This window comes from Dipodomys ordii, unplaced genomic scaffold (genome assembly GCF_000151885.1).
Source record: "Dipodomys ordii isolate 6190 unplaced genomic scaffold, Dord_2.0 Scaffold129, whole genome shotgun sequence".
In the NCBI taxonomy this organism is placed as follows: domain Eukaryota; kingdom Metazoa; phylum Chordata; class Mammalia; order Rodentia; family Heteromyidae; genus Dipodomys; species Dipodomys ordii.
In genome coordinates, this window is record NW_012267345.1 from 2,131,622 (window position 1) to 2,158,443 (window position 26,822).

At 56.9% G+C, this 26,822-nt stretch overlaps 1 protein-coding gene across 1 annotated transcript; it reads left to right on the forward strand.

Annotated features, from left to right (window-relative positions):
• Nucleotides 1–442: 442 nt before the first annotated feature.
• On the forward strand, nt 443–26,617 carry Rtel1 (regulator of telomere elongation helicase 1). Its single transcript, XM_013030378.1, has 36 exons — nt 443–614; nt 1,327–1,572; nt 2,458–2,656; nt 2,977–3,070; nt 4,173–4,254; nt 4,476–4,536; nt 5,951–6,026; nt 8,506–8,590; nt 11,886–11,951; nt 12,909–13,062; nt 13,974–14,012; nt 14,081–14,159; nt 15,047–15,144; nt 15,412–15,467; nt 18,015–18,089; nt 18,168–18,249; nt 19,877–20,009; nt 20,131–20,244; nt 20,329–20,369; nt 20,509–20,594; nt 20,696–20,773; nt 21,114–21,191; nt 21,516–21,662; nt 21,744–21,859; nt 22,672–22,795; nt 22,916–23,060; nt 23,135–23,280; nt 23,728–23,823; nt 24,117–24,315; nt 24,484–24,624; nt 25,054–25,188; nt 25,313–25,534; nt 25,602–25,841; nt 26,095–26,235; nt 26,312–26,415; nt 26,520–26,617. The coding sequence occupies exons 2-36, from the start codon at nt 1,471–1,473 to the stop codon at nt 26,604–26,606; spliced, it is 3,921 nt and encodes a 1,306-aa protein (XP_012885832.1). The 5' UTR covers nt 443–614; nt 1,327–1,470; the 3' UTR covers nt 26,607–26,617.
• The last annotated feature ends 205 nt before the right edge of the window (nt 26,618–26,822 follow it).

Below are 26,822 nucleotides of genomic sequence, written 5' to 3' on the forward strand. Positions count from 1 at the left end.
CAGCCTGGCCTCTGCACGTTGCGGGGAGGGGGTGCGGGCCTCTGCCCCGGCCCAGCCTGGCCTCTGCACGTTGGGGAGGGGGTGCGGGCCTCTGCCCCGGCCCAGCCTGGCCTCTGCACGTTGGGGGAGGGGGTCGGGCCTCTGCCCCGGCGGGGAGGGGGTGCGGGCCTCTGCCCCGGCCCAGCCTGGCCTCTGCACGTTGGGGGAGGGGGTGCGGGCCTCGGCCCCGGCCCAGCCTGGCCTCTGCACTTGGGGCGGGCTCAAACAGTCGCGTTCAGACTCGGACTCCAGCAGCAAAAGACGCCCCTGGCGGAGGCGGGGAGCGGCGCGGGGAGCGGCGCCGGCCTGGCCCGGGGGCAGAGCCGAGACACCGGACGTGACGCGAGAGTGTGACGTAGGGAGGGTGTGACGCAGGGGCGGTGCGCCCAGAGACGCCGAGAGGCTCCGCACCCGGGCCGGGCCGCGCGGCCCCGGAACGGTTTCCTCCGGGGGCGTTAAGCGGCGGACCGGAAGTGGGGCCGGAAGTACCCGGCGGACCGCAGCAAGTGAGCACCGCGGCCCGCCAAGTCCGAATTTGCAGACGGCGCGGGACGCGGGAGCTTCGCCCGGAGCCGGTCCGTCCCCGGGGCGGAGGCGCGGGGCTCCGCGCGGCGCGCAGGCCTGAGGCCTGGCTTCCGTCGGCCGGGGCCGCGGCGCTCCCCGGAGCTCGGGCTTCTGCGCCGCGTGCGTGCTCAGCGGAGCGGGTGCGGGGGGGGGAGGCGCGCCCGGAGATCCGGGCCGGTGCGGTGCCGGGACTGCACGGACTTGTGTCCCGGGACGCCTTTTCGCTACGTTGGCAGCAAGGAAATCCCCTGAGCCGCGCGGGCCGAGGAGGCCGAGGAGGCCCGTAGCGTGCTTGCCCGGGGTCCTGCTGAGGCTGAGTCCACCTCCTTTTCTGAGCAGGGTGGAGGTCTGGGGCGGGCCTACTCGGTTGTCATCAACCCAAGGCTCCCCCTAAATAGGGTATAACACGGGGCTGGGAAGTTGGCTCCGTGGTCGAGTGCTTGCCTCGCATGCATGAGGCCCCGGGTTCGATTCCTCAGACCACATAAGCAGAAAAAAAGCCAGAAGTGGCGCTGTGGCTCGAGTGGTAGAGCGCTCGCCTTGAGCTGAAGAGCTGAGGGTCAGTGCCCAGGCCCAGAGTTCAGGCCCCACGACTGACAAAAAAAATAGAAAAAAGGAAAAATAAAGTGCAGGGTTTAACATGCTGGCCTTTTGCCCTCCAAAGGAAGGTCTTCCAGAAATTGCTGACAAAAGAATCTCTTGCCTTTCCTGTGTCTGTTGTAGGGATTTCTGTAGAGAGCACATGATGACCCAGTTCCACATGCTGGCATTACTTACCTGAGGAGGCTGAGACGCCAGGATACTCAGAGGGGACCCAGACAGCCTTCATCTCAGCCCCCCTTTGTGCTATCCTGAGACCAGGCTGATATGCCCAAGATAGTTCTGAATGGTGTGACAGTGGACTTCCCTTTCGAGCCCTACCAGTGTCAACAGGAGTACATGACCAAGGTCCTGGAATGTCTCCAGAAGGTAAAGCCACAGAGGCGTTTGTTTGAGGGTAGGTCAGTGGGGTAAAAATTTAGTGGAGGTCTAGTACATCTCTTCTCCAGCACATTCCAGCCAGGCCCTGCATTCTACCATCAATAGGGTTTCAAGGTGGGTAGGAGATTCTCCATCAGTCAAGTGAACAGAAGAGATGATTCTTCATGGGGGTGTCAGGTGTGCCTTGGGACCCTCTGAGTAGATAGCATCTGAACTGATCCCAGTGGATGGAGAGTGGCTATCATATCAGGAGAAAGTGTTTCCATATAGAGGAGCCTAGTTTTGGGAGGTCTTTGAATCCCAGAGGTGTGCAGGGAAGTAGAAGAGGGCAGGTTACTTACTGCTGGGTTTCTTGGGGTGTGCTCCTGTACCCTGCTCACCCTTCCCCGCTGTAGTTTCTTGTTGAGAACTCTTATATAGGCCATCAGATTCAGATGGGACAGGGTGAGTGCCTGGATCCAGAAGTGCAGAACACTTTCCTATTTTGAGACTTGACACTTAATCATCTTACTATTTATATTAGGCTGAAAGACGTTGCCACATTTTGGGTAATGCTCTGAAAATTGTTTGCTAATTTAATTGGTGTCTTGTCGGGCAGGAGTGGGAAATGTTTTATGGATTTTTGTTCCTTAGAGCTTTTGCTACCTGAGGGTGGGGTGGGCTATGTCTCTTTTGTTGTTGTTGTAGGTCATGGGGCTTGAACTCTGGGCCTGCACACTGTCCTTGAGCTCTTCAGCTCAAGGGTAGCGCTCTACCCCTTGAGCCTTGGCACCACTTCCTGGGTTGTACCTCTTAAAAGAGTCATCCTCTTGCTTGCGGGGCTGTCTCCCAGCCCCCCCCTCTTCTCTGCACTCTGCTTCCAATCCCATTCAGAAGGTGAACGGCATTCTGGAGAGTCCTACGGGCACTGGGAAGACGCTCTGCCTCCTCTGCACTACACTGGCCTGGCGTGAACACCTCCGCGACGCCATTTCTGCCCGCAAGATTGCTGAGAGGGTGCAAGGGGACCTTCTTCTCCATCAGCAGTTGTCATCCTGGGGGAACTCCACTGCTGCTGATGGAGACACCATAGGTGACTCTTCTTCCTGGGCTCTCCCTCCTGACCTTGTGTGGGGACAATCGGGAAAGGATGGACCCAGGAACAGGGCTAGTCCATCTGGCCTAATGTTGTTTTCTTTAGAGTTGAAGAGAATTTTGTACCCTCAACATCATTTCTATCTAGAGAGTAAAGTAGGGTAAGAGCTTTTTCTGGAATTAGGGCACCACAGGTATCCACATCTGTGCGGGGTTCGTGGTTGTTGGCAGGGCTGAGTTAGCTTAATTCTGCTTGTGTAAACACATGAGAACATTGCCTGAAGTCACCCCCTTTTACTCTTTCTTATGTTTGGACAGATTGCTATGCAGACATTCCAAAGATCATCTATGCTTCCAGGACCCATTCACAGCTCACTCAAGTCATCAGTGAGCTTCGGAGCACCTCCTACCGGTGGGTTAGCAGCTTTACACTTGCCTTATTAGCACAGTGAGCTTGGTATGGGGCGAGCGTGCATGTGTGCAGGAGGTGAAGCCTGCTGCTTGTAAAAAGACAGCTTTGTGGGGCTGGGAAGGTGGTTCAGTGGTAGAGCGCTTGCCTTGCACGCCTAAGGCCCTGGATTTGATTCCTCAGCATCACATATGCAAAAAGAAAAAAGCCGGAAGTGGCACTGTGGCTCAAGTGGTAGAGCGCTAGCCTTGAGCTGAAGAGCTGAGGGACAGCGCCCAGACCCAGAGTTCAGGCCCCATGACCGGCCCCCCCCAAAAAAAAAAAAAAAAACAACTTTGGTAGGGTTCTGGTTTAGCTCAGTGGAAGAGCCCTTGTTTGGCAAGTACAATGCCCTGAGTTTTGCCCTCAGTTTTTTTGGGGAAAAAAAACCAAAAACAATCTTGAGGAAAAAGAAAGTACTACTCTGTGTTGGTGGTTACTCAGGAGGCTGAGATCTGAGGATTGTAGTTCAAACCAGCCTAGGCAGGAAAGTCCATGAGACTCAACTCCAATTAACCACGCAAAACTGCAAATGCAACTGTGGCTCAAAGTGGTAGAGCAAAGAAGAGCTCAGGGACAGCACTCAGGCCCTGAATTTGAAGTGGTAGAGCACTAGTCATGGGTACAAAAGCTTAGGGACAAAACCTAGGCCCTGAATTCAAGCCCCAGTTCATGACCAACCACCCCTCCCCCCCCAAAAAAAAAGCAACTTTGGCCTCGTACTCTAGGCTCCTTGTGGGTTGTAGGGGCCAGCACTGTGCGTGCGTATGTGTGTGTGTCTGTCTGTCTGTGTCTCCCCGTCTGTCCAGCTTTATTCATGAAGGGAGACAGGGCTGCCTCTTGCCAGTTCCCAGCCGAGTCTTGGGATCCTGCCTGTGCTCCTGTGTGGGACATGGATAGCAGATTGTTCTGTTGAGCCTTTCCTGCCTTACCTCCCACCTCTGTCCTGAGATGGTCACATTGCAGCCACTCTTGCCACCAAATTCCCATGTGCTCCTTTGAGTCTCCACACAGCTCACCTTGCTGGGCCCGGCTGCTGGGCCTTGACCCCTTGGCTCTCTGCCAGGCCTAGGGTATGTGTGCTGGGCTCTCGGGAACAGCTGTGCATCCACCCTGAGGTGAAGAAGCAAGAGAGTAACCACCTGCAGGTGAGCTGCCGCCTCCACGGCTCTGTTGGGCTGGTGGTGCTTCTGGTTTTCAGGCCCTCGCTGTGTGCCAGCAGATGTTGACCACAGGCCTTTTGCCTCCTCGTGGTTGCGGCCAAGATTGAAAGTTTGTTGGGGGCAGGGCATGGAGAGGAGCTGGCAAGGGCTTGAGGATAGATGGCCCTTTCTCAGGCACCTTATGGCTTTCTCTGCTCTTCTTGGAGATCCATTTGTGTCGCAAGAAGGTGACTAGTCGCTCCTGTCATTTCTACAACAATGTAGAAGGTAAGCCTTCCCACCTTGTCCTGCATTCGTACTGGCTTGAGGCACGGTCACCTCTTCTCTACCCCACCTGCATCGCATGGGCAGGGGGCTTTGCTATAGCTCCCGTGGGAATGTGTCCGGCCAGTGTTCCACTCCAGAGGTCAGTGGGCACTGCTCAGCTGGCACTGGCATGGGTCCTGAGGCATAAGGGGAGGTTTGGGCCGTAGCATCAGTGCCCATGCTGTCCCTGAGCCAACGCTTCCACTCCCTGGCCTCTGCCCAGGCCTGAGAGCTGCAGTCCGGCCCCCTCTTGGGTTTGACTCCTTACTGCTTAGCCTTTTAGAAGGTTGCCCAGCTGCTCTGGCTTGTTACGAGTTCTCTAGCAGCTGGCTAGCCCTGGCTGTCTTTGGAGCAGGCGGAAGCCCCATGAGGGCTCCAGGAGGAAGGGGAGACCTTTGCTCATGAGGAGAGAGGAGAGAAGCTGCGAGTTGAAACACTGCCTGGCCACATCCCCTTGGGCCTGGAAGGGAAAGCAAGCATGGGGCCCACTTTTTGTGGTGGCTCTCCATGCCTGTCACCCCTCTTGGCCTGCTTCTTTTTTCTGCTCCCCACTACACTCGCTTGCTCAGCTCTGTTTAGGAAGTACAGCTGGCTTTCAGCTGCAGCATGTGTTGATTGGCTGGTCTGCTGCTGTGCCCCGCCCCTGCGAGTCCTGCTGTCCCTGGGGGGTTCGGGGAAGTGCCTATATGTGTGCGTAGTTTGTGTGTGCTTTCTGGCCTCCGCAGGTAAGGACTGGGCCTTCGTCTGTCCCACGAAGGGAAGGGCACGGAAAGGAGGCTCTTTGTCTTCCCTATGTGGTTGCCTTCAGACTCTGGGACACTTGATAGAAGTTCCTGTTCTTGCGCACGTGATGTGGGGCCCAGAAGTTAGCAGTTTACTTCCCCAGGGTAGTCCCGTGGCCAGGGCAGGACAGCCATCAAGGTCCTTTCTGTTCTGGGCCTTGCAGCTAGCATGGGTGGCGCCAGTACCCAGGCTGCTGTCCTGAGGAAGAGGATGGACCTCCCCTGGCCCTGCCAGCTCCCCGCTGGCTGTGACACGCCAGCTTCCTCCCGCTGGGAGGGTGGTGTTCTCACAGGTCACGTTCTCCGTGTCCCTGGGTGACGAGCCGTTAGGCTCTTCCGAAGGCTCCTCCCGCCCTGGAGGTTGAGAGGGTGCCTGGGCCCTTGGGGGTCTGTTTTGGCATCGGTCTGAATCCTCCCTCCGCATCAGGCTGGGCACTGCCTGCCGGGTGTGGCGCTCGGCTCCCCTGGGCTCTTCCTCCAGGGTCCTCTCCCGGGCCCAGCCTCCAGGCCAGGGCATGCGTCCTGGGCGTCCATGCGCACGGGACCCTCAAATGGCCCCTGAGGTGTGTGCTGACCCTGTTTCTTTTCTGCAGAGAAAAGCCTGGAACAGGAGCTGGCCGCTTCCATCCTGGACATTGAGGACCTTGTCCGAGGCGGGAGCAAGCACAAGTGAGACCCTTCCCTTCCCATTGAATGGCGCTCACGGCAGATGGTTGTGACGTGGAGGGAGGCGCCGCGCGCTGACGTGACGTGACGTGACGTGGAGGGAGGCGCCGCGCGCTGACGTGACGTGACGTGACGTGGAGGGAGGCGCCGCGCGCTGACGTGACGTGACGTGGAGGGAGGCGCCGCGCGCTGACGTGACGTGACGTGACGTGACATGGAGGGAGGGAGGCGCCGCGCGCTCACGGTAGACGTGACGTGGAGGGAGGCGCCGCGCGCTCACTGTGGACGTGACGTGACGTGGAGGGAGGCGCCGCGCGCTCACGGTGGACGTGACGTGACGTGGAGGGAGGCGCCGCGCGCTCACGGTAGACGTGACGTGACGTGGAGGGAGGCGCCGCGCGCTCACGGTGGACGTGACGTGGAGGGAGGCGCCGCGCGCTCACTGTGGACGTGACGTGGGAGGGAGGCGCCGCGCGCTCACTGTGGACGTGACGTGGGAGGGAGGCGCCGCGCGCTCACGGTGGACGTGACGTGGAGGGAGGCGCCGCGCGCTCACGGTGGACGTGACGTGGAGGGAGGTGCCGCGCGCTCACGGTGGACGTGATGTGACGTGGAGGGAGGCGCCGCGCGCTCACTGTGGACGTGACGTGACGTGGAGGGAGGCGCCGCGCGCTCACTGTGGACGTGACGTGACGTGGAGGGAGGGAGGCGCCGCGCGCTCACGGTAGACGTGATGTGACGTGGAGGGAGGCGCCGCGCGCTCACGGTAGACGTGACGTGACGTGGAGGGAGGGAGGCGCCGCGCGCTCACGGTAGACGTGACGTGACGTGGAGGGAGGCGCCGCGCGCTCACGGTGGACGTGACGTGACGTGACGTGACGTGGAGGGAGGCGCCGCGCGTTTTCTCCTCACGTTTTCACGCAGACTCGTGACGACGCGGGGCGCCGCGCGTTTCTTTGCTGTTTGTGGAAGCGACGGCTGCGCGGTTCACTCGGTCCGGAGCAAAGAGGAGGCCCCGCGTCCCTCTGCCCCCAGCGCCCGCGGCGGCCCTCGTGGACAGAGCCTGTGAATTTAGAAAAACATACTTGGGGGGCTGGGAAGGCGGCTCAGGGGTGGAGCGCTCGCCTTGCATGCCTGAGGCCCCGGGTTCGATTCCTCAGCACCACATAAGCAAAAAGAAAAAGCCGGAAGTGGCGCTGCGGCTCAAGTGGTAGAGCGCTAGCCTTGAGCTGAAGAGCTGAGGGACAGCGCCCAGGCCCAGAGTTCAGGCCCCATGACCGACAAAAAAAAAAGAAAAACATACTTGGAGCCAGGCATCCCCGCTGGGACAGACAAACCCTTCCACTTCTTAGGTACAATTAACCAGCAACAAGCCAGAGCTGGAGGCAGGGTTCAAGTGACGGAGTCACCCCTGGAACGAGAGTTTAAGCTCTAGTACAGACACAGAGAGATGGGAAAAGGAGGAGGAAAGGGGAAGAGAAAGGGGAGAGTTTTCTTTGTGCTTATTCTGCAACGTTCTTTACCACTTAATACACTTTGAGTTCCCGTGTGGGTACTTAGCTCCCTTCTGATAGAGCATATCTCCATTGGGCACAGTATGAGTAGCCGACTCAAACACTTGAGGCCCTAACTTCCATCTCCAGCACAGAAAGGGAAAGAGGGAGGGAGGGAAAAAGTTCTGCTCTTTTTTGTTGTTGTTGGTCGTGGGGCTTGAACTCTAGGCCTGGGTGCTGTCCCTCAGCTCTTCAGCTCAAGGCTAGCGCTCTACCACTTGAGCCACAGCACCACTTCCAGTTTTTTATGCTTATGTGGTACTAAGGAATCGAACCCAGGACCTCATGCATGGGAGGCAAGCACTCTACTACTGAGCCACCTTCCCAAATGCAAAAGTTCTGCTTCTTAAATTAATTATTATTTGTGCCAGTCCTAGGGCTTGAACTCAGGGCCTGGACACAGTCCCTGAGCTTTTTAGCTCAAAACTAGTGCTCTATTACTTGAGCCATAGTTCCACTTCAAGCTTTTTGGTGGTTAATTGGAGATAATTGTCTCATGGACTTTCCTGCCTAGGCTGGCTTCAAACTACAATCTTCAGAGCTCAGTGTCCTGAGTAGCTAGGGTTACAGACATAAACCACCAGTGCCTGGCACCCTGCCTGCCTTTTTTGTTCTTGGGTTTTTTTTTTTCTGTACTTCTGTATTGTTTTTTTTTTTTTCTTCTCTGATGATTCAGGAACAGGCCGGGATTTTGTTGATTTTTCACACGTTTTGTTGGTTTTGTGGTGATAGGGTTGAACTCAGGCTTTTCTCCTGGCTTCACAGAGTTTTGAAGTAGATGATCTTGTCAAGGAGCTGTTACCTCATGGGTGCTGCCTGTGCCAGCTCTGCTGGAGGCCTGTGTGCAGGGTGAGGGCTCCGTCCCGGTCATAGGGTGCCCCACGTGCCCATGGGGGCACTTACAGGCTCTTCTTTCCCTTTTCTCCCAGAGTATGCCCTTATTACCTTTCTCGGAACCTGAAGCAGCAAGCTGACGTCATCTTCATGCCGTACAACTACTTACTGGATGCCAAGGTGAGGAGCTGATGACTTCTGATGTCCAGGGGATGTCCCTAGACTGGGGAGTCAACCACGGAAAGGAAACCAGGAGCGAGCCTCTGCTGCTCAGGCCCTCAGAGCCGCCGCTGAGGGTGGGTCCTGCCCCTCCGTCTTTCATTAGGGGCCAGAAGCGGATCTGATGGGACTGTGAACAGCTGCTGGTTCTGAGCAGCCTGAGCACAGGCAGGCTGGTGGTGAGGAGAGTATCAGGTAGAGCCTCTGGGACAGGGCCTAGCTTCCGTTCTGGCAGGAGGTGCAGAGAACACAGGAGATAGGAACATTTTCCTGTTGTCAGTGGTTTCTTTCTAGTATGTTTTTGTGGTACATCTTTTTGTTCTTCACCCTTCATTTGTCATGGTCTGTGTATCACTGTTATGTTTTGGTCAGTTGTGGGGTTTGAACTCAGGGCCTGGGCGTTGTCCCTGAGTCTCTTTGTGCTCAAGACTAGCACTCTACCACTTGAGCCACAGTGCTTTTTTTTCAGTTGTGAGGCTTGGGCACTGTCCCTCAGCTCTTCAGCTCAAGGCTAGCACTCTACCATTGAGCCACAGCTCTACTTCCAGCTTTTTCTGCTTATGTGGTGCTAAGGAATTGAACCCAGGGCCTCATGCATGCGAGGCAAGCGCTCTACCACTGAGCCACCTTCCCAACCCCTACTTCCTGTTTCTGAGTGGTTAATTGGAGATAAGAGTCTCATGGGGACGTTTTTGCCCAGGCTGGCTTTGAACTTCAATCCTCAGATCTCAGCCTGCTGAGTAGCTAGGCAAGAGCCACTGGCACGCGGTAGCTCTTAAAAGCCAGAGGGGGAAAGTGGAGACAGTCTGTGGATGGCAGATCGAGCAGAGCAAGCGAAGCTGTAAATGGGTTAGCTAGAGGTTAGACTAGGTGCCCGTAGCAGAGGGCCTTCGCAGCAGTGGAACAGGGAGGGTTGGAGGCCTGCGGCTCTGGTGAGGTGAGCTGTGGGTCGCACCTGAGGGACTCGTGTAAGACCTGCTGCAGCCGTGGGTTTGAGCTCCATCTCCACGGCTAACACCATGGTTGCATGGAAATGGGAGTGCTTTGCAAGAACAAGACAGTTCTGTCTTATTTAAGCTTTGTTTTTTGTTGTTTTTTTAAAAAAAATTCCAGTAGTGGTGTTTGAACTTGGAGCCTTGGGGCTCTTCGTTTTTTGTTTTTTTTTGGGGGGGGTCCGGTCATGGGGCCTGAACTCTGGGCCTGGGTGCTGTCCCTCAGCTCTTCACCTTAAGGCTAGCACTCTACCACTTGAGACATAGCGCCACTTCCGGCTTTTTTCTTATGTGGTGCTGAGGAATCGAACCCAGGGCCTCGATCATGCGAGGCAAGTGCTCTACCACTGAGCCACTTTCCCAGCCCCAAAACATTTCTTTTTTTTGTCGGTCGTGAGGCTTGAACTCTGGGCTTGGGCACTGTCCCTCAGCTTTTCAGCTCAAGGCAAGCGCTCTACCACTTGAACTACAGCGCCACTTCCGCCTTGGGGCTCTTCTACACCAGACTTTTCTTCTCTGGGCGATAGAATATTATGAAGTTAGTTATATATTGTCATTCCTGGCTTTGCAGCTGAGAGAACAAAGACACAGAATTTTAGAACCTTGATAGTCTCAGAATAATTAAGGAGCTAAGGGTTTCAGTTAACCAGCAAGAAGCTGGCAGTGAAGCTGTGGCTCAAGTGGCAGAGCAAAAAAATATAAAGGACATGTACAGACAGACCCTAAGTTCAAACTCCAGGACCAGGGGCTGAGAATGTGGCTTAGTGGTAGGGTGCTTGCCTAGCATGCACAGAGCCCTGGGTTCAACTCCTCAGCACCACATAAAACAGAAGAAGCTAGAAGTGGCGCTGTGGCTCAAGTGGCAGAGTGCTAGCTAGCTTTGAAAAAAGAAGCTCAGGGATGGTGCTCAGGGCCTGAGTTCAAGCCCCAGGACTGGCAAAAAACAAAACAAAAAAACCCCCAACCCCCACAGATACCCAATTACAACCCAGATTGCTTGTATCAGAGCCTGGGCACTGAATTTTTGAATGTCTCCAGGTGTGTGTACGCGTGTGTGTAGTGTCAGGTCTACGACTCCTGGCTGTCATGGCTTCCTGGACAGGAAGCTAGACAGGCCCTTCTGGTATATGTACGTGTTCTGGGACAGACTCCTGGAGCACCAGGCTTTGGTCAGACCTTGGCAGCTTCTAGGTCGCCTTCCAAAACTGCTCTGGAACAGCTGTCCTTCCTGACTGCTGGGTCTGAGGGCTCCCTGTCCCTGCCCCATGTGTGTGTGGGGTGTGTGTGTGTGTGTGCTTTTGTGTGTGTTTCTGTCTGTGTGTGTTTCTGTGTTTTGTGTGTGCTTCTCTGTGTGTGTGTGTGTTTGTGTGTGTGTATGTGTTTTGTGTTTGTGTGTTTCTGTGTATGTTTCTGTTTCTGTGTGTGTATGTTTCTCTGCATTTCTGTGTGTTTTGTGTGTTTGTGTGTTTCTCTGTGTGTTTCTCTCTGTGTGTGTGTTTCTGGGTATGTGTGTTTCTGTGTGTGTCTGTGTGTTTCTGTGTGTGTGTTTCTGTGTGTGTTTCTCTGTGTGTGTGTCTGTTTCTGTGTGTGTCTGTGTTTCTGTGTGTGTTTCTGTGTATGTATGTGTTTCTGTGTTTTGTGTGTGTGTTTCTGTGTGTTTGTGTGTGTATGTGTGTTTTGTGTGTGTTTCTGTGTGTGTGTCTGTTTCTGTGTGTTTCTGTGTGTGTTTCTGTGTGTGCATGTTTCTGTGTGTGTGTTTCTGTGTATGTATGTTTCTCTGTGTGTGTGTTTCTGTGTGCGTCTGTGTGTGTGTCTGTTTCTGTGTGTGTGTGTTTCTGTGTGTGTATGTTTCTGTGTGTGTTTTTGTGTATGTATGTGTGTTTCTGTGTGTTTGTGTGTGTATGTTTCTCTGTGTGTCTGTTTCTGTGTATGTGTGTTTCTGTGTATGCATGTGTGTTTCTGTGTGTGTCTGTGTTTCTGTGTGTGTGTTTCTGTGTGTGTCTGTTTCTGTGTATGTGTGTGTCTGTTTCTGTGTGTGTGTCTGTTTTGTGTGTGTGTCTGTTTTGTGTGTGTTTCTGTGTTTTGTGTGTGTGTGTCTGTGTGTGTGTTTCTGTGTATGTGTGTGTGTTTCTGTGTGTGTCTGTGTTTTTCTGTGTGTGTTGTGTGTGTGCGTGGTGCCTGTGGTGCCCATCATGTGCCTTAGTCTCCCTTTCCCTGCCTCTCCCTCTCCTGTTTTGCTCCAACCTGACTTGCCTTCTCTGCAGAGCCGCAAGGCACACAACATTGACCTGAAGGGGACAGTTGTGATCTTCGATGAAGCCCACAACGTGGTGAGTCTGCTGCCGTCACCCTGAGGTTTCCTAAGACTTTCTGTTTTTTGTTATTGTTGTTGTTGTTGGTTGTGGGTCTTGAACCCTGGGTCTGGGCACTGACCCTCAGCTCTTCAGCTCAAGGCTAATGCTCTACCACTTGAGCCATGGAGCTACTTCCGGCTTTTTCTGCTTATGTGGTGTTGAGGAATTGAACCCACGGCCTCACACAGGCGAGGCAAGCGCTCTACCACTGAGCCACCTTCCCAGCCCGCCTAAGACTTTCTTGAGCAGCCCCACTGAGACCCTGGAGACCCAGGTACTGCTGCCGCCCTGTCCTGTCTGACTAGATGCCTTAGCTGGCCAGAAACTAGCCAACTGGACCCTGGAAGCACCCTTAGGCACGAATCCAGAAGTAAGCCCCTCGTTAGACCTTCCCCCTCTGGCCTGCCTGGGGCAATGGCCTGGCTCCGTGGTCTCCGGGACTCTGCTCTTGTCATTCTTCCTGCAGGATCTCTGCATTCAGGTTACTTGGCCTGGTCCTGAGAGGTGTGTCACAGCAGAAGTTCCCCCTTGGTCCTCCGTTGGTCCTTCGTCATTAGCCTGTTCCCACACTGCCTCTGTGGCCTGCTTAGGGCTGTGTGCTTGCCTTGGAGGCCGGGAAGCATGCCTGGCCACTTTGGAGTTTGGGGAGAGGCTTGGGCCTCCTGGGCCTGGGCGGCGGGCACTGCCTGCAGCCCCTGCTTGGCTCTAGAAGTAGTCCATGTGTCACATCTTCTGACTTTAGAAGCCAGAAATAGTAAATTTTTATCTATGAAACATTGGCAACTAACATGAAATAATGAACTTTAAACATGGGTATAGTAGCCAGTTATCTCAGCGGTGACCAGGGGCCAGGGCTTTGGGGACTTCATGTCGCTCCCGCTCCTGGGACCCCCATCCTGGTGTTCTTCAGCGACAGTTTGCTTGGGTTCTCAGGAGAAGATGTGTGAAGAGTCGGCGTCTTTTGACTTGACCCCCCGAGATGTGGCTTCGGGACTAGAGGCTCTCGACCAGGTTTTGGAGGAGCAGACCAGGGTGGCACAGCAGGGTGAGCTCCACCTGGAGTTCAGCATGGACACTCCCAGCTCAGGTGAGTTTGTCAGGAGCTGAAAGGCGTGGACGAGGTGTGGAGTGGCCGCCCAGAGGACAAAGTGCCCTGCACAGCACCTCGGCCGGGCTTGGGCCCTTCTGTCCTGGAGGCATTTTAGGATGACCTTGAACCTGTTCCTCCTGGGATTAGAGTTATATGCAATTCTACTGTTTTTTTTAAGCTTTATCAAGGATTTATGCTCATTTTAGAGGATGAAATATGGAGAATCGGGGGTGGGAGACATTCCCATTCCTTATGCAGATAACGGGAGTTACAGACTCAGAAATGACAGTTGCTGTCTGCAGCCCTTATCTTTCTGAGCTGAGGGAACATGCTTGGCTTTGTTGCCTAGCAACTCCAATTTTTAAATAATGCTTCTAGGTGAGTGAGGCCTATCCTAAACACTCTACCACTAAACCACGTTCCCGGCTCCACACATGTAGGTTTCTTTTTTTTTTTTGGGTCCGGTCGTGGGGCCTGAACTCTGGGCCTGGGCGCTGTCCCTCAGCTCTTCTGCTCAAGGCTAGCACTCTACCACTTGAGCCACAGTGCCACTTCTGGCTTTTTTCTTTTTGCTTATGTGGTGTTGAGGAATGGAACCCAGGGCCTCATGCATGCAAGGCAAGCGCTCTACCACTGAGCCACCTTCCCAGCCCGACACACATGTATGTTTCTAAGGGTGAAAGACACAGCCTCATATTTGAATGTGGGCTGAGGGCTTCAAGTAACTTTTTCTCTTGAGTGCTCTCCATCCTGGTGCGTGTGTCTCGTACTTGTGTGCGTTCACTCATGCTGGCTTTTTTTCTCTTGTACCCGTCCTCTGTCATGCTGGGGCGCTGGGACCTCGGGCAGGCAAGCGTGTGGTCGGGCAGAGTGCTGTGAAACCATGAGTGTGCTTCCTTCTCTCATAGGCATCAATATGAATCTAGAAGACATCGCCAAGCTGAAGAGTAAGTGCTGCCCTTCCTTTCCCGTGGAGACTGGGTGGCCCCGCCTCTGATGACCCTTTGACTTGCAGTGATTCTGCTTCGCCTGGAGGGGGCGATTGATGCCATCCAGCTGCCTGGTGATGACCGTGGAGTCACCAAGCCTGGGAGGTGAGGGACAGACTAACCCTGCGACCTGTTGCTCCAGGAACCACTGGAGCTGGTAGGCAGCCGACACTGGGCTCTGACTTCATGGAGATCTGGGTCTGACTGCCCAGGCCTTAGGCTTCACCCACCAGCAGAGTCTTTTCAGTGTTTGAGGCCCAGCAGGAGTGGACCTTGGGTATGTTGAAATAGTGTTCTCAGCCCTTTCCTCTGGCTGGCTCCTTGTGGCCGGGAAGGTGCCTGTTAGGAGAGCTTGTTGGGGTGACCCGTGTAGTTTCCCACCATGTGAAGGGCTCTGGGAGACCCAGAAGATTCTGAGCACTCCACAGGCCTCCAGATTTATTTATTCAGCAGCAGGGTTTGGCACCTACGGTGAAGGCAGCCGAGGGACTGTGGTTGGGGCTGAGGGGTAGCTCTCCTGGGCACAACACACCCAGTGACCATGCTGGTACCAGTCCTGTGGAGTGTGTTGTGGAATCTTGAGCTGTTTTCCTCCTCCCTGGGCCATCTGATTTCCTCTGAGCTATAACCCTCTCAGAGGCTCCCAGCTCTTTCCAGATAAGCAGCCAATGTACAGTGCTGGCCTGCCTCCTTGGCTTTCTCTCCCAGACTTACCCTCAGCAGCCCCACCATAGGGCTTGCCGTAGCTTCCACTGCCCTTGCCCTGTCTCTTTCCCAAGTTCTTAGGGAACCTTCCCAGAGCTACTACCCAGAAGTTTGATCAGGACCTCGCTTTACCCAAGGTGGAGGCTCACCTCATCCCAGGGCCCAGTGTCTGGGTCTCACACCAGGGCTGCTCTTCCCTCCTGTCTGGTGGCTCCTGAGGGCAGAGCCTCTGGCCTCCAGCCTCGGCCTTCCTGAGGGCTCAGCCCGTCCTCTTTCCTCTTCGGCAGTTACATCTTTGAGCTGTTTGCTGAAGCCCAGATAACGTTTCAGACCAAGGGCTGCATCCTGGATTCCCTGGACCAGATCATCCAGCACCTGGCAGGACGTGAGTGTCTGGGCCACAGCCAGCCAGCGGCCCTGGCGCAGACAGGGCTGAGGCGGAGGCGTCGGCCCGGCGCGGCTGTGTGTGTGTGCTAGAACCGCACCACCAGTGTTGGTAGCCTGCTTTGGTCCCTCCTCGTGAGCAGGAGTCTGGCCTGCAGGCCCCGGGGCCTTGCTGGCATAAGGCAGGGCTTGGCACCATGGTCAGCACTGCTGGCTCCCGGGCTTCCTTCGCCTGTGGTTTTCGTGTCAGCTCCTTGCTGTCCTACAGGTACTGGTGTGTTCACCAACACAGCTGGCCTGCAGAAACTGGTGGACATCATCCAGGTAGGAGCCCACTTTCAACTACTTGTGCCTCCTTTCCTGAGGGAAGTTGGCGAGGTGTTTCCAGGACAGGACAGGGGTCTCCTGCTGCAGGTCTGATTGGCTAACCCTTGTGCTTCTTTCCTCTTGCCTTGAATGCACTCCAGCTCTCTAGAGAGGCAAGGGACAGTGGGTCCAGCCATGCTAGCTGCTCAGTGGCCAGACACACCCAGGGGTGGAGAGTGGCAGCCAGGCAGCCTCCAGGCCCCTCAGGGTCAGGGAGGACACACATCCTTACTTGCAGATGGGCCCTGGCTCTCCAGCTTGAGAGTCAGTGATTTCTTGAATAGCATCTCAAGGACAGGACAAATGGGAGCCCCTAATAGGAGGAGGAGGGGGAGGGAGGGGAGACGGTTGACCAAGAAGCAGGTCACCACTGGGACTAGCAATTCCATGTGGAAAATTTCCACCTTTTCCTCCCTTTGGCTAAGACGATCCCCAGGCCCCCACCAGAAACTCACCAGTGCATTCTTTGTGTCTGTCCCTGCAGGCCAGCACTCTGGTAAAATTCAGAGCCTGTGTATGACTGCCTTATGTCACCAGTGTTGCTGTGTGCACACCCACACAGCGTATGTAGGTGCGCGATTCTGCATTTGTGTGTGTGCCTGCACATGCACGCGCATACACACACACACACGAGACCTTGGTTCAGGCCCCTTATACACACACACACACACACACAAGACACCGGGGCACACCCCCCATACACACACACACACACACACACACACACGAGACCTTGGTTCAGGCCCCTTATGCACACACACACACACACGTACACACAAGACCTTGGTTCAGGCCCCTTATACACACACACACGACCTTGGTTCAGGACACACACACACACAGTCCGTGGAAGACACACACACGGACACACACACACATACAGTCTGTGGAAGACATTATCCCTGCTGGTTAGGTAGCAGCTGTGAAGCGTTGTCACCTTGGGTTAAGCCTGATTTTCTGCTTGCCCCTGCGGTCTGTTTCCCTTGTGCCTGGTCACTGCAGTATCTCTTGGTCACTTTTTTTTTTTTTTTTGCCAGTCCTGTAGCTTGAACTCAGGGGCTGGGCCTGTCCCTGAGCCTCTTTGTGCTTAAGGCTAGTGCTCTACCACTTGAGCCACAGTGCCACTTCTGTGATTTTTTTTTAGTAGTTTATTGGAGATAAGAGTCCCATGGGACTTTGCTGCCTCTTGAGTAGCTAGGGTCACAGGTGTGAGCCACCAGCACCCAGCTCTTGATCACTTGATGCTGCCTTCTCTTCAGGTAGCACTACTTGAACACTTGTCTGTTTCCCCTTTGTAGAGCTCTTCATCCTGTGTGTTGACCACTGTGTGCATATTCTTTGCTGTTAGGAGTTTTATTGTATAGTCTCATTGTTCCCAGCCCGGGCTGAGAGGCCTGGTCACTTCTGGTTTTCTTTCTTCTTTTTTTCTTTTTTGTCGGTCATGGGGATTGAACTCTGGGCCTGGGCTCTGTCCCTGCGCTCTTCAGCTCAGATGAGCACTCCACCACTTTAGCCACAGCTTCATTTCTGGTTTTCTGTGGTTTATTGGAGAGATAAGTGTTTCATGGCCTTTCCTGCCTGGGCTGGCTTTGAACTGTGATCCTCAGATCTCAGCCTCTTGAGTAGCTAGGATTATAGGCCAGAGCCATTGGTGCCCCGCTTCACCTCTGGTTTTGTAAATGTTCTTGGAGTGGCCTGGCTCTGTGTAGGTTGTGAACCTGTCCTGTTCCCTGGGAAGAACAGCTGCATGTTCTCATTTACTGAGGTTTGGTAAGTTCTGATATTGGCTAGAACAGATTCCTTCTCATTATTCCTTTAAACTTGTCTCGATGTTTTGTCTACCACATGACTTTTGGAGTCAGGCTAGAACATTAAGTATCTGGATGAATTGGAGCTCCCAGGAGCCACAGTGGGCAGGGTCCAAGTCAGAGGAAGCTTGAAGGCTACTGTATGCAGTGTGGCGGTGTATGCAGACTGTGCGCAGATTGGCACTTGCTGCAGCTGCCTGGGGGGGAGGGGCAGGATTGGTGCATAGACAGGTGATGAAGACTTGTCTGCTTCTTTCACACACCTGTTCTCTGTTCAGGCCTGAGGACGTGTGCCTAGAGAGAAGGGGCTGCCAGGCGCCGTGGCTCACGCCTGTCATCCTAGCTACTCAGGAGGCTGAGATCTGAGGATTGCGGTTCAAAGCCAGCCCGGGCAGGAAAGTCCAATAAACCACTAGAAAACCAGTAGTGGTGCCGTGGCTCAAGCGGTAGAGCGCTCGCCTTGAGCTGAAGAGTGCAGGGACAGCGCCCAGGCCCAGAGTTCAAGCCCCACAACTGACAAAAAAAAAGAGAGAAGGGGCTGTTGTGCTTGGCTGTGCAGCCCTGCGGGTCTGTCCGTCCTTGCTGGGGACTCGGAAGAAGGAAGTGACTTCAGGCTTCTGCGTGCTGGGCCAAGAAGACTCAGTTGCCCTGCTGCATCATGAAGGGCTTTGTGCTTCTGTGCTTTCTTGCCTTTCAGATTGTGTTCAGTGTGGACCCATCCGAGGGCAGCCCTGGTCATGTGACTGGGCTGGGAGTCTCACGGTCCTATAAGGTGGGAGCCGCCCGGGGATGGGGCAAGGCTGGGGTCTCACACCTGTGGGGCAGCTTTCAGCCCGCGTTTTCCCTCCAGGTGCATATACACCCTGACACCGGCCACCGAAGGGCAGCACAGCGGTCAGACTCCTGGAGCACCGCCGCATCCCGAAAGCCGGGTACAGGCCTCCATGTGTACTCAGTGATGCTATGCTCAGGGCCAGGCCCAGCTGCAGCCCCTCCCTTTCCCTCTGAAGACCAAAGACCTCAGGAGGTCTAAGGCTCTGTCACCTGCTCAGCAGATTCCCGCCGTTGGCGGTGATAGGGCCCAGCCTGCCAAGAGCATAGTCACCGAAGCCAAGGCAGGTGGCAGAGCAGCCAGCCAGCCCCAGGCCTGGCCCCTGCCTGCCTCAGGCCTCCATGTGAAGGGCACGAGGCCGCGCCTGCCAGCCGCCGCAGCAAGGTCTGCCTGCAGTCTCCCCTCCTTGCCCGCTGGCTCGGCTCGCTTCCCAGCGTCTCAGCGCGGCGCCAGCACTGTGCAGATGGAGTCTGAGGCTGGCGGTGAGCAGTGAGGCTCCCCAGGCTCCACGTGCTGTTACCCCTGGGGCTCGGGGCTCCCTGCCTGGCTCAGTCTCCCTCCTGGCAGCACTGCGTTCCCTGCACATGTCAGGTAGGGTGTGTTGCCGTCCTGGCCCCCATTGCTCATTCCAGCGAGACCTTACCTCTGAGCTTCTGTGAATGCCCCATCCTTTCTGGGCCGCTGGTTCCAGTTCAGAGCCTTGTGTGGGATGCCGGTAGGAAGAAAAGGACCGGTGTGGGGGCAAGGTCAGCCAAGGTCAGCCAAGGACTGTGGCCTCCCTCACATGAGACCTCCTGACAGGAAGTATCCATTCTCAGGGAGGCCTGTATTGTCCTCAGGCACCAAGGGGCCATGTAGAGTATGGCTCCTACTGCTGAAATCACAGAAAGGCACTTCCCTGGTAAGATGCTAACAGCAAATTACTTCTTAGAGGTGGACTGGTGCCTGTGCGATGGCCCTGGCTCTTCCCTGGGCAAGACAGACTCCCCGGCGACATGGAAGCAAGCCTTGCCTTTCACAGGAAGCGAACTCATCCCCACTGGTGCCTGGTCTTTCAGTGTCTTATTTTTACTTATTTAATTATATTTATTTTTGCCAGTCCTGGGTCTTGAACTCAGGACCTGGGCGCTATCCCTGAGCTGCTTTTTGCTCAAGGCTAGAACTCTACCACTAGAGCCACAATGCCACCTCTGGCTTTTTCTGTGTATGTGGTACTGAGGAATCGAACCCAGGGCTTCATGCATCCTAGGCGAGCACTACCACTAAGCCACCTTCCCAGCCCTTCAGTGTCCTCCTGGTGTTGGTTTAGCTTCTAAAGCTTTCAGAGACTTGAGGATGAGCAGATGGCAGCCTGTCAGCCCCAGGATCTGCCTGGAAGTGGCCTTCCCTCCAAACCAGTCACCTATGGCTGCCAGAGTCCAAACCTGCTCCCGTCTTCTGCAGTCATGCTTACAACGTGCTGTGATTACATGATGCTGTCTCCCTCCCGTGTGCTTCTAATGGCGTGGCTCTAAGACCAGCGCCACAGTCCTACCTTCTGCAGATGTTGGGCCCTCTCCGGGTGTACCCCAACGTCTGCCTGGGTCTATTTCCTGCCCTCCAGACCCCCAGGAGAGGAGTTGGACTGCAGGTTGAGCGTAAGCCTTTTGTCCACAGCCTCTGGCTGTGGGTAAGGAGGATGACACATCGGCCTCCCAGGGCCGTCCTCACGCCCCTCTCTTCTGCAGGGAAGGTGCTGAGCTACTGGTGCTTCAGCCCCGGCCACAGCATGCGGGAGCTGGTCCACCAGGGCGTGCGCACCATCATCCTCACCAGTGGCACGCTGGCCCCACTGTCTTCCTTTGCCTTGGAGATGCAGATGTATGGGCTACCTCCGGCACAGGCCTGGGCTCACGATGGGGGCAGGGGCGGGGGTGGGGTTCCCCACGGCCAGGGTCCTGGGTGTTCCCGTCCTCAGAGACCACCTGCTGTCTGTTCTCAGCCCCTTTCCAGTCTGCCTAGAGAACCCACACGTCATCGACAGGCACCAGTTCTGGGTGGGGGTCATTCCCAGAGGCCCGGATGGAGCCCAGCTCAGCTCTGCATTTGATAAACGGTAGGCGTCTTGGCTTCTGGGTCTCCCTGCTGTGGAAGGGGCCCTGAGGTCCAGTCCTCGGGCAGCTCTTCCTGGCCTTTGCAGGTTTTCTGAGGAGTGCCTGTCCTCTCTGGGAAAGGCCCTGGGTAAGTAAGTGCCGCTGTACACGAGCCCTGTCCCTGAGGAAGCCCCACGGGGGGACCCCCACTCCACGTCTCACTCCTGGAAATCCATGGGAGCTCTGCAGAATTTCACCCTGCCCGACTACAACCACTGTTTGTGCAGGCAACATTGCTCGTGTGGTGCCCCATGGACTCCTGGTCTTCTTCCCTTCGTACCCGGTGATGGAGAAGAGCCTGGAGTTCTGGAGGGTGTGTTCCCTGTGTGTGTTCCTGAAGTGGCCAGCAGCCCGTGCCTGCCCACCTGACGGGTGGAGGGCTGCTGCCTACGTCCCGGCTTCCTTCCCTCACAGGCCCGGGACCTGGCCAGGAAGGTGGAGGCTCTGAAGCCTCTCTTTGTGGAGCCTAGGAGCAAAGGCAGCTTCCCAGAGGTCTGTGCCCAAATGAGTTCTGCTGCCCACCATCCTGTGAGGCCCCAGGCTGGCCGCCGTTTCCCACCAGGAGTTGGGGTGCCTGTGCGTCCTTCCTGGCCTGGATGTGTGCCTTGGAGAAGGCGTGCGCCCTGTGGTGTGGAGACTGGAGGGTCACTTGTCCGCCCCGGGCTCCGCAGGTCCCACTTCCTGGGAAACCTTGGGAGGCCCCGCTCCTAGTGGGTCCGCTGTGAAGTTCTGCCCAAGTCCAGCCGAGACAACAGATGGCGGCGGGGGGCGGGGGGAGGTTCACATGAAAAGAATAAGGCTGGGGCACACAGCTGGACCGTTCTCCTCCTAGGTCATCAGTGCCTACTACCAGCGAGTGGCCTCCCCCGGGTCGAGCGGGGCCACCTTCCTCGCAGTGTGCCGGGGCAAGGTGAGGCCTCTGTCTTCTCCCCCCGTCCCCCCCCTGGCTGCCTGTCGGGCTGAGATGAGTGTGAAGCAGGCACTGTGTCTCCTATTCCTTGGGCTCGGTGTCTAGCAAGCAGGTGCCAGCTGTGCTGCTGGCCCCTGAGCCTATTGGGGCGATGCATAGGCCAAGGGCAGGCAGGGGTCCTGAGCATGATATTGGTCATGGGCTTTAGGAGTCACAGGCCCAGCAGGGGGCCAAGTCAGTTACCACACCGGGAGGGGCTCCTGTAGAAGCTGGGGATATGTGCACACTCGCTTGGAAGCTAGCGGCTCCTGGCCTGTTCTCTAGGCAAGCGAAGGGCTGGACTTCGCAGACATGAATGGTCGAGGTGTGATTGTCACGGGCCTCCCGTATCCCCCGAGAATGGATCCCCGGGTGGTCCTCAAGATGCAGTTCCTGGACGAGATGAGGAGCCAGGGTGTGGCTGGAGGGCAGGTGAGAGTCCGTAGGGCTGGGCCTGGGGACAAGTGCTGCTGTGGCCGGCCGTCTCCACGACACACACCGCTGGCCTTGTAGTTCCTCTCTGGGCAGGAGTGGTACCGGCAGCAGGCATCCAGGGCCGTGAACCAGGCCATTGGGCGCGTCATCCGGCACCGCCAGGACTATGGAGCTGTCTTCTTGTGTGACCACAGGTACGTTTTGCTCTTTGAGGCATTTTCTAGTCCTGAGCCCTCCCTGCATGGAGCTCCCTGTAGCCCATCCGAGCCTGCTGGTGGATACCAAGTCTTTGCTTGTGATGTCTGTCCAGACCTAGTGTGCCGGAGCCTGCCGGCAACGAAAGGGAATCCTGAATTAGGGGGTGAGGACGGAAAAATAAAGACATAGGACAAAGGATGGGGTCGGGAGGTCTGCAGCTCAAGACTGCAGCACCATTCATTTTTAACTCTCCTTATTATATACTGTTAGAAGAGGTAACATAAGGTCACCATAGTGCAGAGAAGCAAGGAAAATTTTAATAAAAACAAGGTGCAGCCGGGCGCTGGTGGCTCACGCCTGTCATCCTAGCTACTCAGGAGGCTGAGATCTGAGGATCGCGGTTCAAAGCCAGCCCGGGCAGGATAGACCGTGAGACTCCTATCTCCAATAAAACCACCAGAAAACAGGAAGTGGCGCTGTAGCTCAAGTGGTAGAGTGCTTGCCTTGAGCTGAAGAGCTGAGGGACAGCGCCCAGGCCCAGAGTTCAAGCCCCACAGCCGACAAAAAAATAAAAACAAGGTGCAGATTGAAACAAAACAAGGTCAACTGATAGAAAGTAAAACAAACTCTACAGACAGCAAAGCAAACCCGGGCACCGGGTGCTTTTCATGAACGCCAGTTTCTTGTACATGCCTTCAAGTGAGCACAAGGGTCGAGATGACCTTGGAGTTTTACTGTCGGCTCCCAACACTAGTGGCCCTTAGCTCCTGCGGCAGAGGACTCAGACTGATGGCCACGTGTCTTCTAGGTTTGCCCAGGCCGATGCCCGAGCCCAGCTACCCTCCTGGGTGCGCCCCTACGTCAGAGTGTATGACAGCTTCGGCCATGTCATCCGAGACGTGGCCCAGTTCTTCCGTGTAGCTCAGAAAACTGTGAGCTCCTAAATGCCCGGCTAGCGGTGCCCGTTCCCAGGGGCCCATGGAGGTGGGGGAGGGTGAGATAGGGCCCTCAGGTCCCACCAAAGCGGCTGAGCCAGTCCTGTGTGTCCGCAGATGCCCACGCCTGTCCCCCAGGTGGTGGCCCCAAGTGTGGGCGGAGATGGTGTTCTGAGGATGGCCCTGCCCGGTGCCCCCCTGCCCGCCAGGAAAGCCACGAGCCTGGATGTGCACGTCCCCAGCCTGAAGCGGAGGGGTACAGGTGCGTGAGGTGGGCCTGGGGCCACAGCCCTCCACTCTCCGCTGAGCTGCACTGCCACGCTGCTGTTCCCGCAGGACCACCAGCCACTGGGGACTCCGAGAGCTGCCTGTGTGTGGAGTATGACCAAGAGCCAGCATCGGTCCAGAGGCGGCCCCTGGGGCTGCTGGCTGCCCTGGAGAGCAGCGAGCAGAGGGCTGAGATGCCTGGGGGGGAGGAGGAGGTAGGAACGAGGAGGGGCCCTCTGAGCATCTCCATCCTGCTGCATCTCCATCCTGCTGTTCCTTCCAGTGACTTCTAGGCAGGGCAAATGGCTTCTAGGCAGGCGGGCCCTGGTCCTCGGGCGGTGCCCACTGTGGGTCAGGCTGGCCTAGTCCACCCAAGCTCAGACTGTTCTTGCCACCTGCAGGCCTGGGACACTGAAGGCTCACAATGTGCTGAGCTTGTCTGGTGTCCCATCCCCGCTCTTTCTGGAACACATTCCCTACGTGTCTCTACCCCTGCAGTGCCCACTGACAGTTCTGTGTTCTCAGAGGTCTGTCTTCCTGGTGGCATCCCCACACTGCTACCAGCTGAGTGACGGCGCTGCCTCCAGGGTTTGGGCAGGATGCCTTCCACCGCAGGGCCGGAGGGATGCCACAGGATTTGGGTTGGGACCTGTCATCCTCAGGCACTTGGGCACTCCATGCAAGCGGGAAGGTGTGAGAAGAGGTTGGCTGATGAGCAGAGAGGAGGAAGGAAGAAGGTCAGATTGGTTAGCCGCCTGGTATGTGAGCCATCCTCCAGAATTGCTCTTCGTGCGTGGTCATGTCTGGAAGTCTGGTCCCTGCTGCCTGCAACTGGTGCCATCTGGGAGTGGGCTGGCTGCTGAGGGACAGCTGGGTAGGACAGGGGTGAAGCCACCTCGGGTGCCTGGGACTTTGCGCGTCTGAGGTGTGTGCGGAGTGAGGCAGAGCTGAGGAGGCCCACTGCTGTGGAGGCCCACCTGCCGCACTTGGCCCTGGCTGCACCGGCTTCTCCCAAGGCCTCTCCTGACTGCCTCGGCCATGTGTTCAGCAGGAGGATCCCGCAGCTGGTACCCAGGTGGGCAGAGCCAAGCTGTTCATGGTGACTGTGAAGCAGGCACTGAGCCAAGCCAACTTTGACACCTTTACCCAGGCCCTGCAGAAGTACAAGGGCTCTGATGACCTCGAAGGCCTGATGGCTTGCCTTGCTCTCCTCTTCGCTGAAGACCCCAAGAAACACAGCCTGCTCCAAGGTGCGCCAGCCTGCAGGGGCCGGCTGTGGATGCCGCCCACAGCGGGCAGGGGGAGGAGGGCTGAGAGGAGGCTGGTTGAGGCCCACGGTCCTTCCTGTTTCCTCAGGTAGGGGCTTTGAGAGTAGCATGCAGTCCGCAGAGCCTCCACGCTCAGTCATCTCCCCCTAGGTTTCTACCAGTTCGTACGACCCCACCACAAACAGCAGTTTGAGGACATGTGCTTCCAGCTCACGGGCCAAGGCTGCAATTACTGGCCGGAGCCCCGCCTTCCCCAAGGGCAGCCCGCACAGCCAGCCCTGGACTCCATTGGTAAATGGGGACTCGGCCCAGGCCCAGAGTGCAGGTGGTACTTGGAGTGGCTGGGGCAACCTTGGGCTTGGTCTCCCGGCTCTGGCATGGGAGCTGACAGTGTAGCCGCACTCACGGGGCAAACCTTGCTCCCCACGGCCCTGGGCCGGGCCTCCCTGTATTCGGAGACTCCTGTCTGTGCGTTCTGGACACAGGACACCTCTCTGCCTTGGTGCTCCTCAGAGAGCCCCGCAGGACCAGGAAGGCCTGCCCTCCAGCTTCAGCACTGCATCCATTGCCCTGAGCGCCCTGCTCCTTGGTGCCAGCAGAATTGGCAGGCTGGGGAGATGGGGAAGCCTCAGCTTCCACATGCCTTTCCTGACTGCTGAGCGGAGGCGAGGCCCAGCCTTCCCTGGTCAGATCTGACTCCCTCCCTGGGAACCGTTCCAGGCCCTCCAGAGTCTGTTTCTTTGGGAAAGAGAGAAGTTGAGTCTAAACTGACAATGTCCAAGGATGTACAACTGGACCCTGGAGAGCATCTGAACCAAGGCAGGCCCCACCTGTCCACTGGACTGCTTGCTACAGGTATCTGGTTCTCTTAAGACCCAAGTGGGGCCTTCCCTTTGACCTGAGAGTGGCTTCAGATTAGAGCTGTTCTCCCAGGGGATGGGAAGGGGCGGTGGGAACCCTGTGCCACCTCTGCTACCAGGAAACCCTGGCCGAGATCGCCAAGTAGAGTCTGGAGTGAAGCCAGGCCAGCTTGCTGTGAGCACCTACCTCGCGGATGTACGCAAGGCCCTGGGATCTGAAGGCCACGGCCAGCTCCTGGCAGCGCTGAGGGCGTACAAACAGGACGATGACCTTGACACGGTGCTGGCTGTGCTGGCTTCGCTAACCACCACAAGGCCTGAGGACTTCCCCTTGCTCCGGAGTAAGTGGTCCCAGGCGGGCAGGGGTGCTGGGAGAGGCAGCGCCTGAGAGCCTCCTTCCTTCCCTAGGGTTCGGCATGTTTGTGCGTCCCCACCACAAGCTGAAGTTCCTGAAGACCTGCTCAGACCTGATGGGTCCTCCCGCTGCTGCCGGTGCCAGTGCCGCTGCCACCGCCACCACCGGCACCACCACCGGCACAGATACTGGCACGGGCACAGCGGGGCCTCCTCCCACCAGCACGGGCACAGATACCGGCACGGGCACAGCGGGGCCTCCTCCGGGGCCTCCTCCCACCACCACCGGCAAAGGCACGGGCACAGCGGGGCCTCCTCCCACCAGCACGGGCACAGCGGGGGCCTCCTGGTCTAATCACCCCCGGCACGGGCACGGCAGGGCCCCTAGGCTCTCGGCATGAGAGCCCAAGCAGGCCGCACAAATGCACATGTGGGTCTGCCAGGCCAGGTGTGGGGCCTGCCTGGGTGCTCCGCCTACCTTGCCCAGGTGCCTGCACCCAGGGCGCAGCAGGGCAAGCGCTAGTCCTCCTTACACTTGTGTCTTTAGGCGCCTTGCTGTGGGAGAAACCTGGGAAGACTCAGAGCAAGATTTCATCCTTCCTTAGACAAAGGCCAGCTGGGAACGTGGAGGCCAAGGGCACCGCCACCGAGCTGCCCCACGGGCGCCGGAAGCCCGGGCCCGGGCGGGGTGAGCTGTAGAGGGCGTGGTGGCAGGCAGGGTGTGGCTCTGGGGGCTGAGGTGGGCTCACACGGGCCCCTTGCAGCTCCCTTCCTGTGCCCGGGCTGTGGGGCAGACGATGCAGTGCCCTTCCAGTGCCCTTCCTGCGACTTCCACCGATGCTCGGCCTGCTGGCGCCGGCACATCCAGGTTGGCTCTGCCAGGTGTCACCCCGGGTAGTGGGCCGTGAGGAGGGTCAGGCCTGCAGCCAGGTCCCGGCCTGAGTGCACACTGCAGTCTGGGCATCTCCACAGGCTTCTAGGACATGTCCTGCTTGCCAGGCCGCCACCAGGAAGCAGAGCATCGCACAGGTCTTCTGGTTGGAGCCCAGTGAGGGCTAGGAAGACCGTAAGGGCCTTAGGCCAAGAGGCCCTCCCAATCCCCAGCCTGCCTGGACGGCACAGGCAGCATGCCTGCTCAACTCCGGAACCAGCTAATAAACTGGCAGCTGCCCAGAGTGTTTGTGGGGCTTGGTGTGGAGGAGCCTCCTGATAGGGGCCCCTCTGGACTAGCCTGAGCGCTACACACTAGGCTCCTGAGCAAGTTCCCTTGGGGCA

Bases quoted from the DNA above. Each gene is read 5' to 3' on its own strand.
- Rtel1 (XM_013030378.1), top strand. From the start codon at position 1,471: ATGCCCAAGATAGTTCTGAATGGTGTGACAGTGGACTTCCCTTTCGAG. The intron at 22,796-22,915 runs GTGAGCTCCTAA...GTGTGTCCGCAG, and splicing joins TCCGTGTAGCTCAGAAAACT to ATGCCCACGCCTGTCCCCCA. The intron at 26,236-26,311 runs GTGAGCTGTAGA...GGCCCCTTGCAG, and splicing joins GAAGCCCGGGCCCGGGCGGG to CTCCCTTCCTGTGCCCGGGC.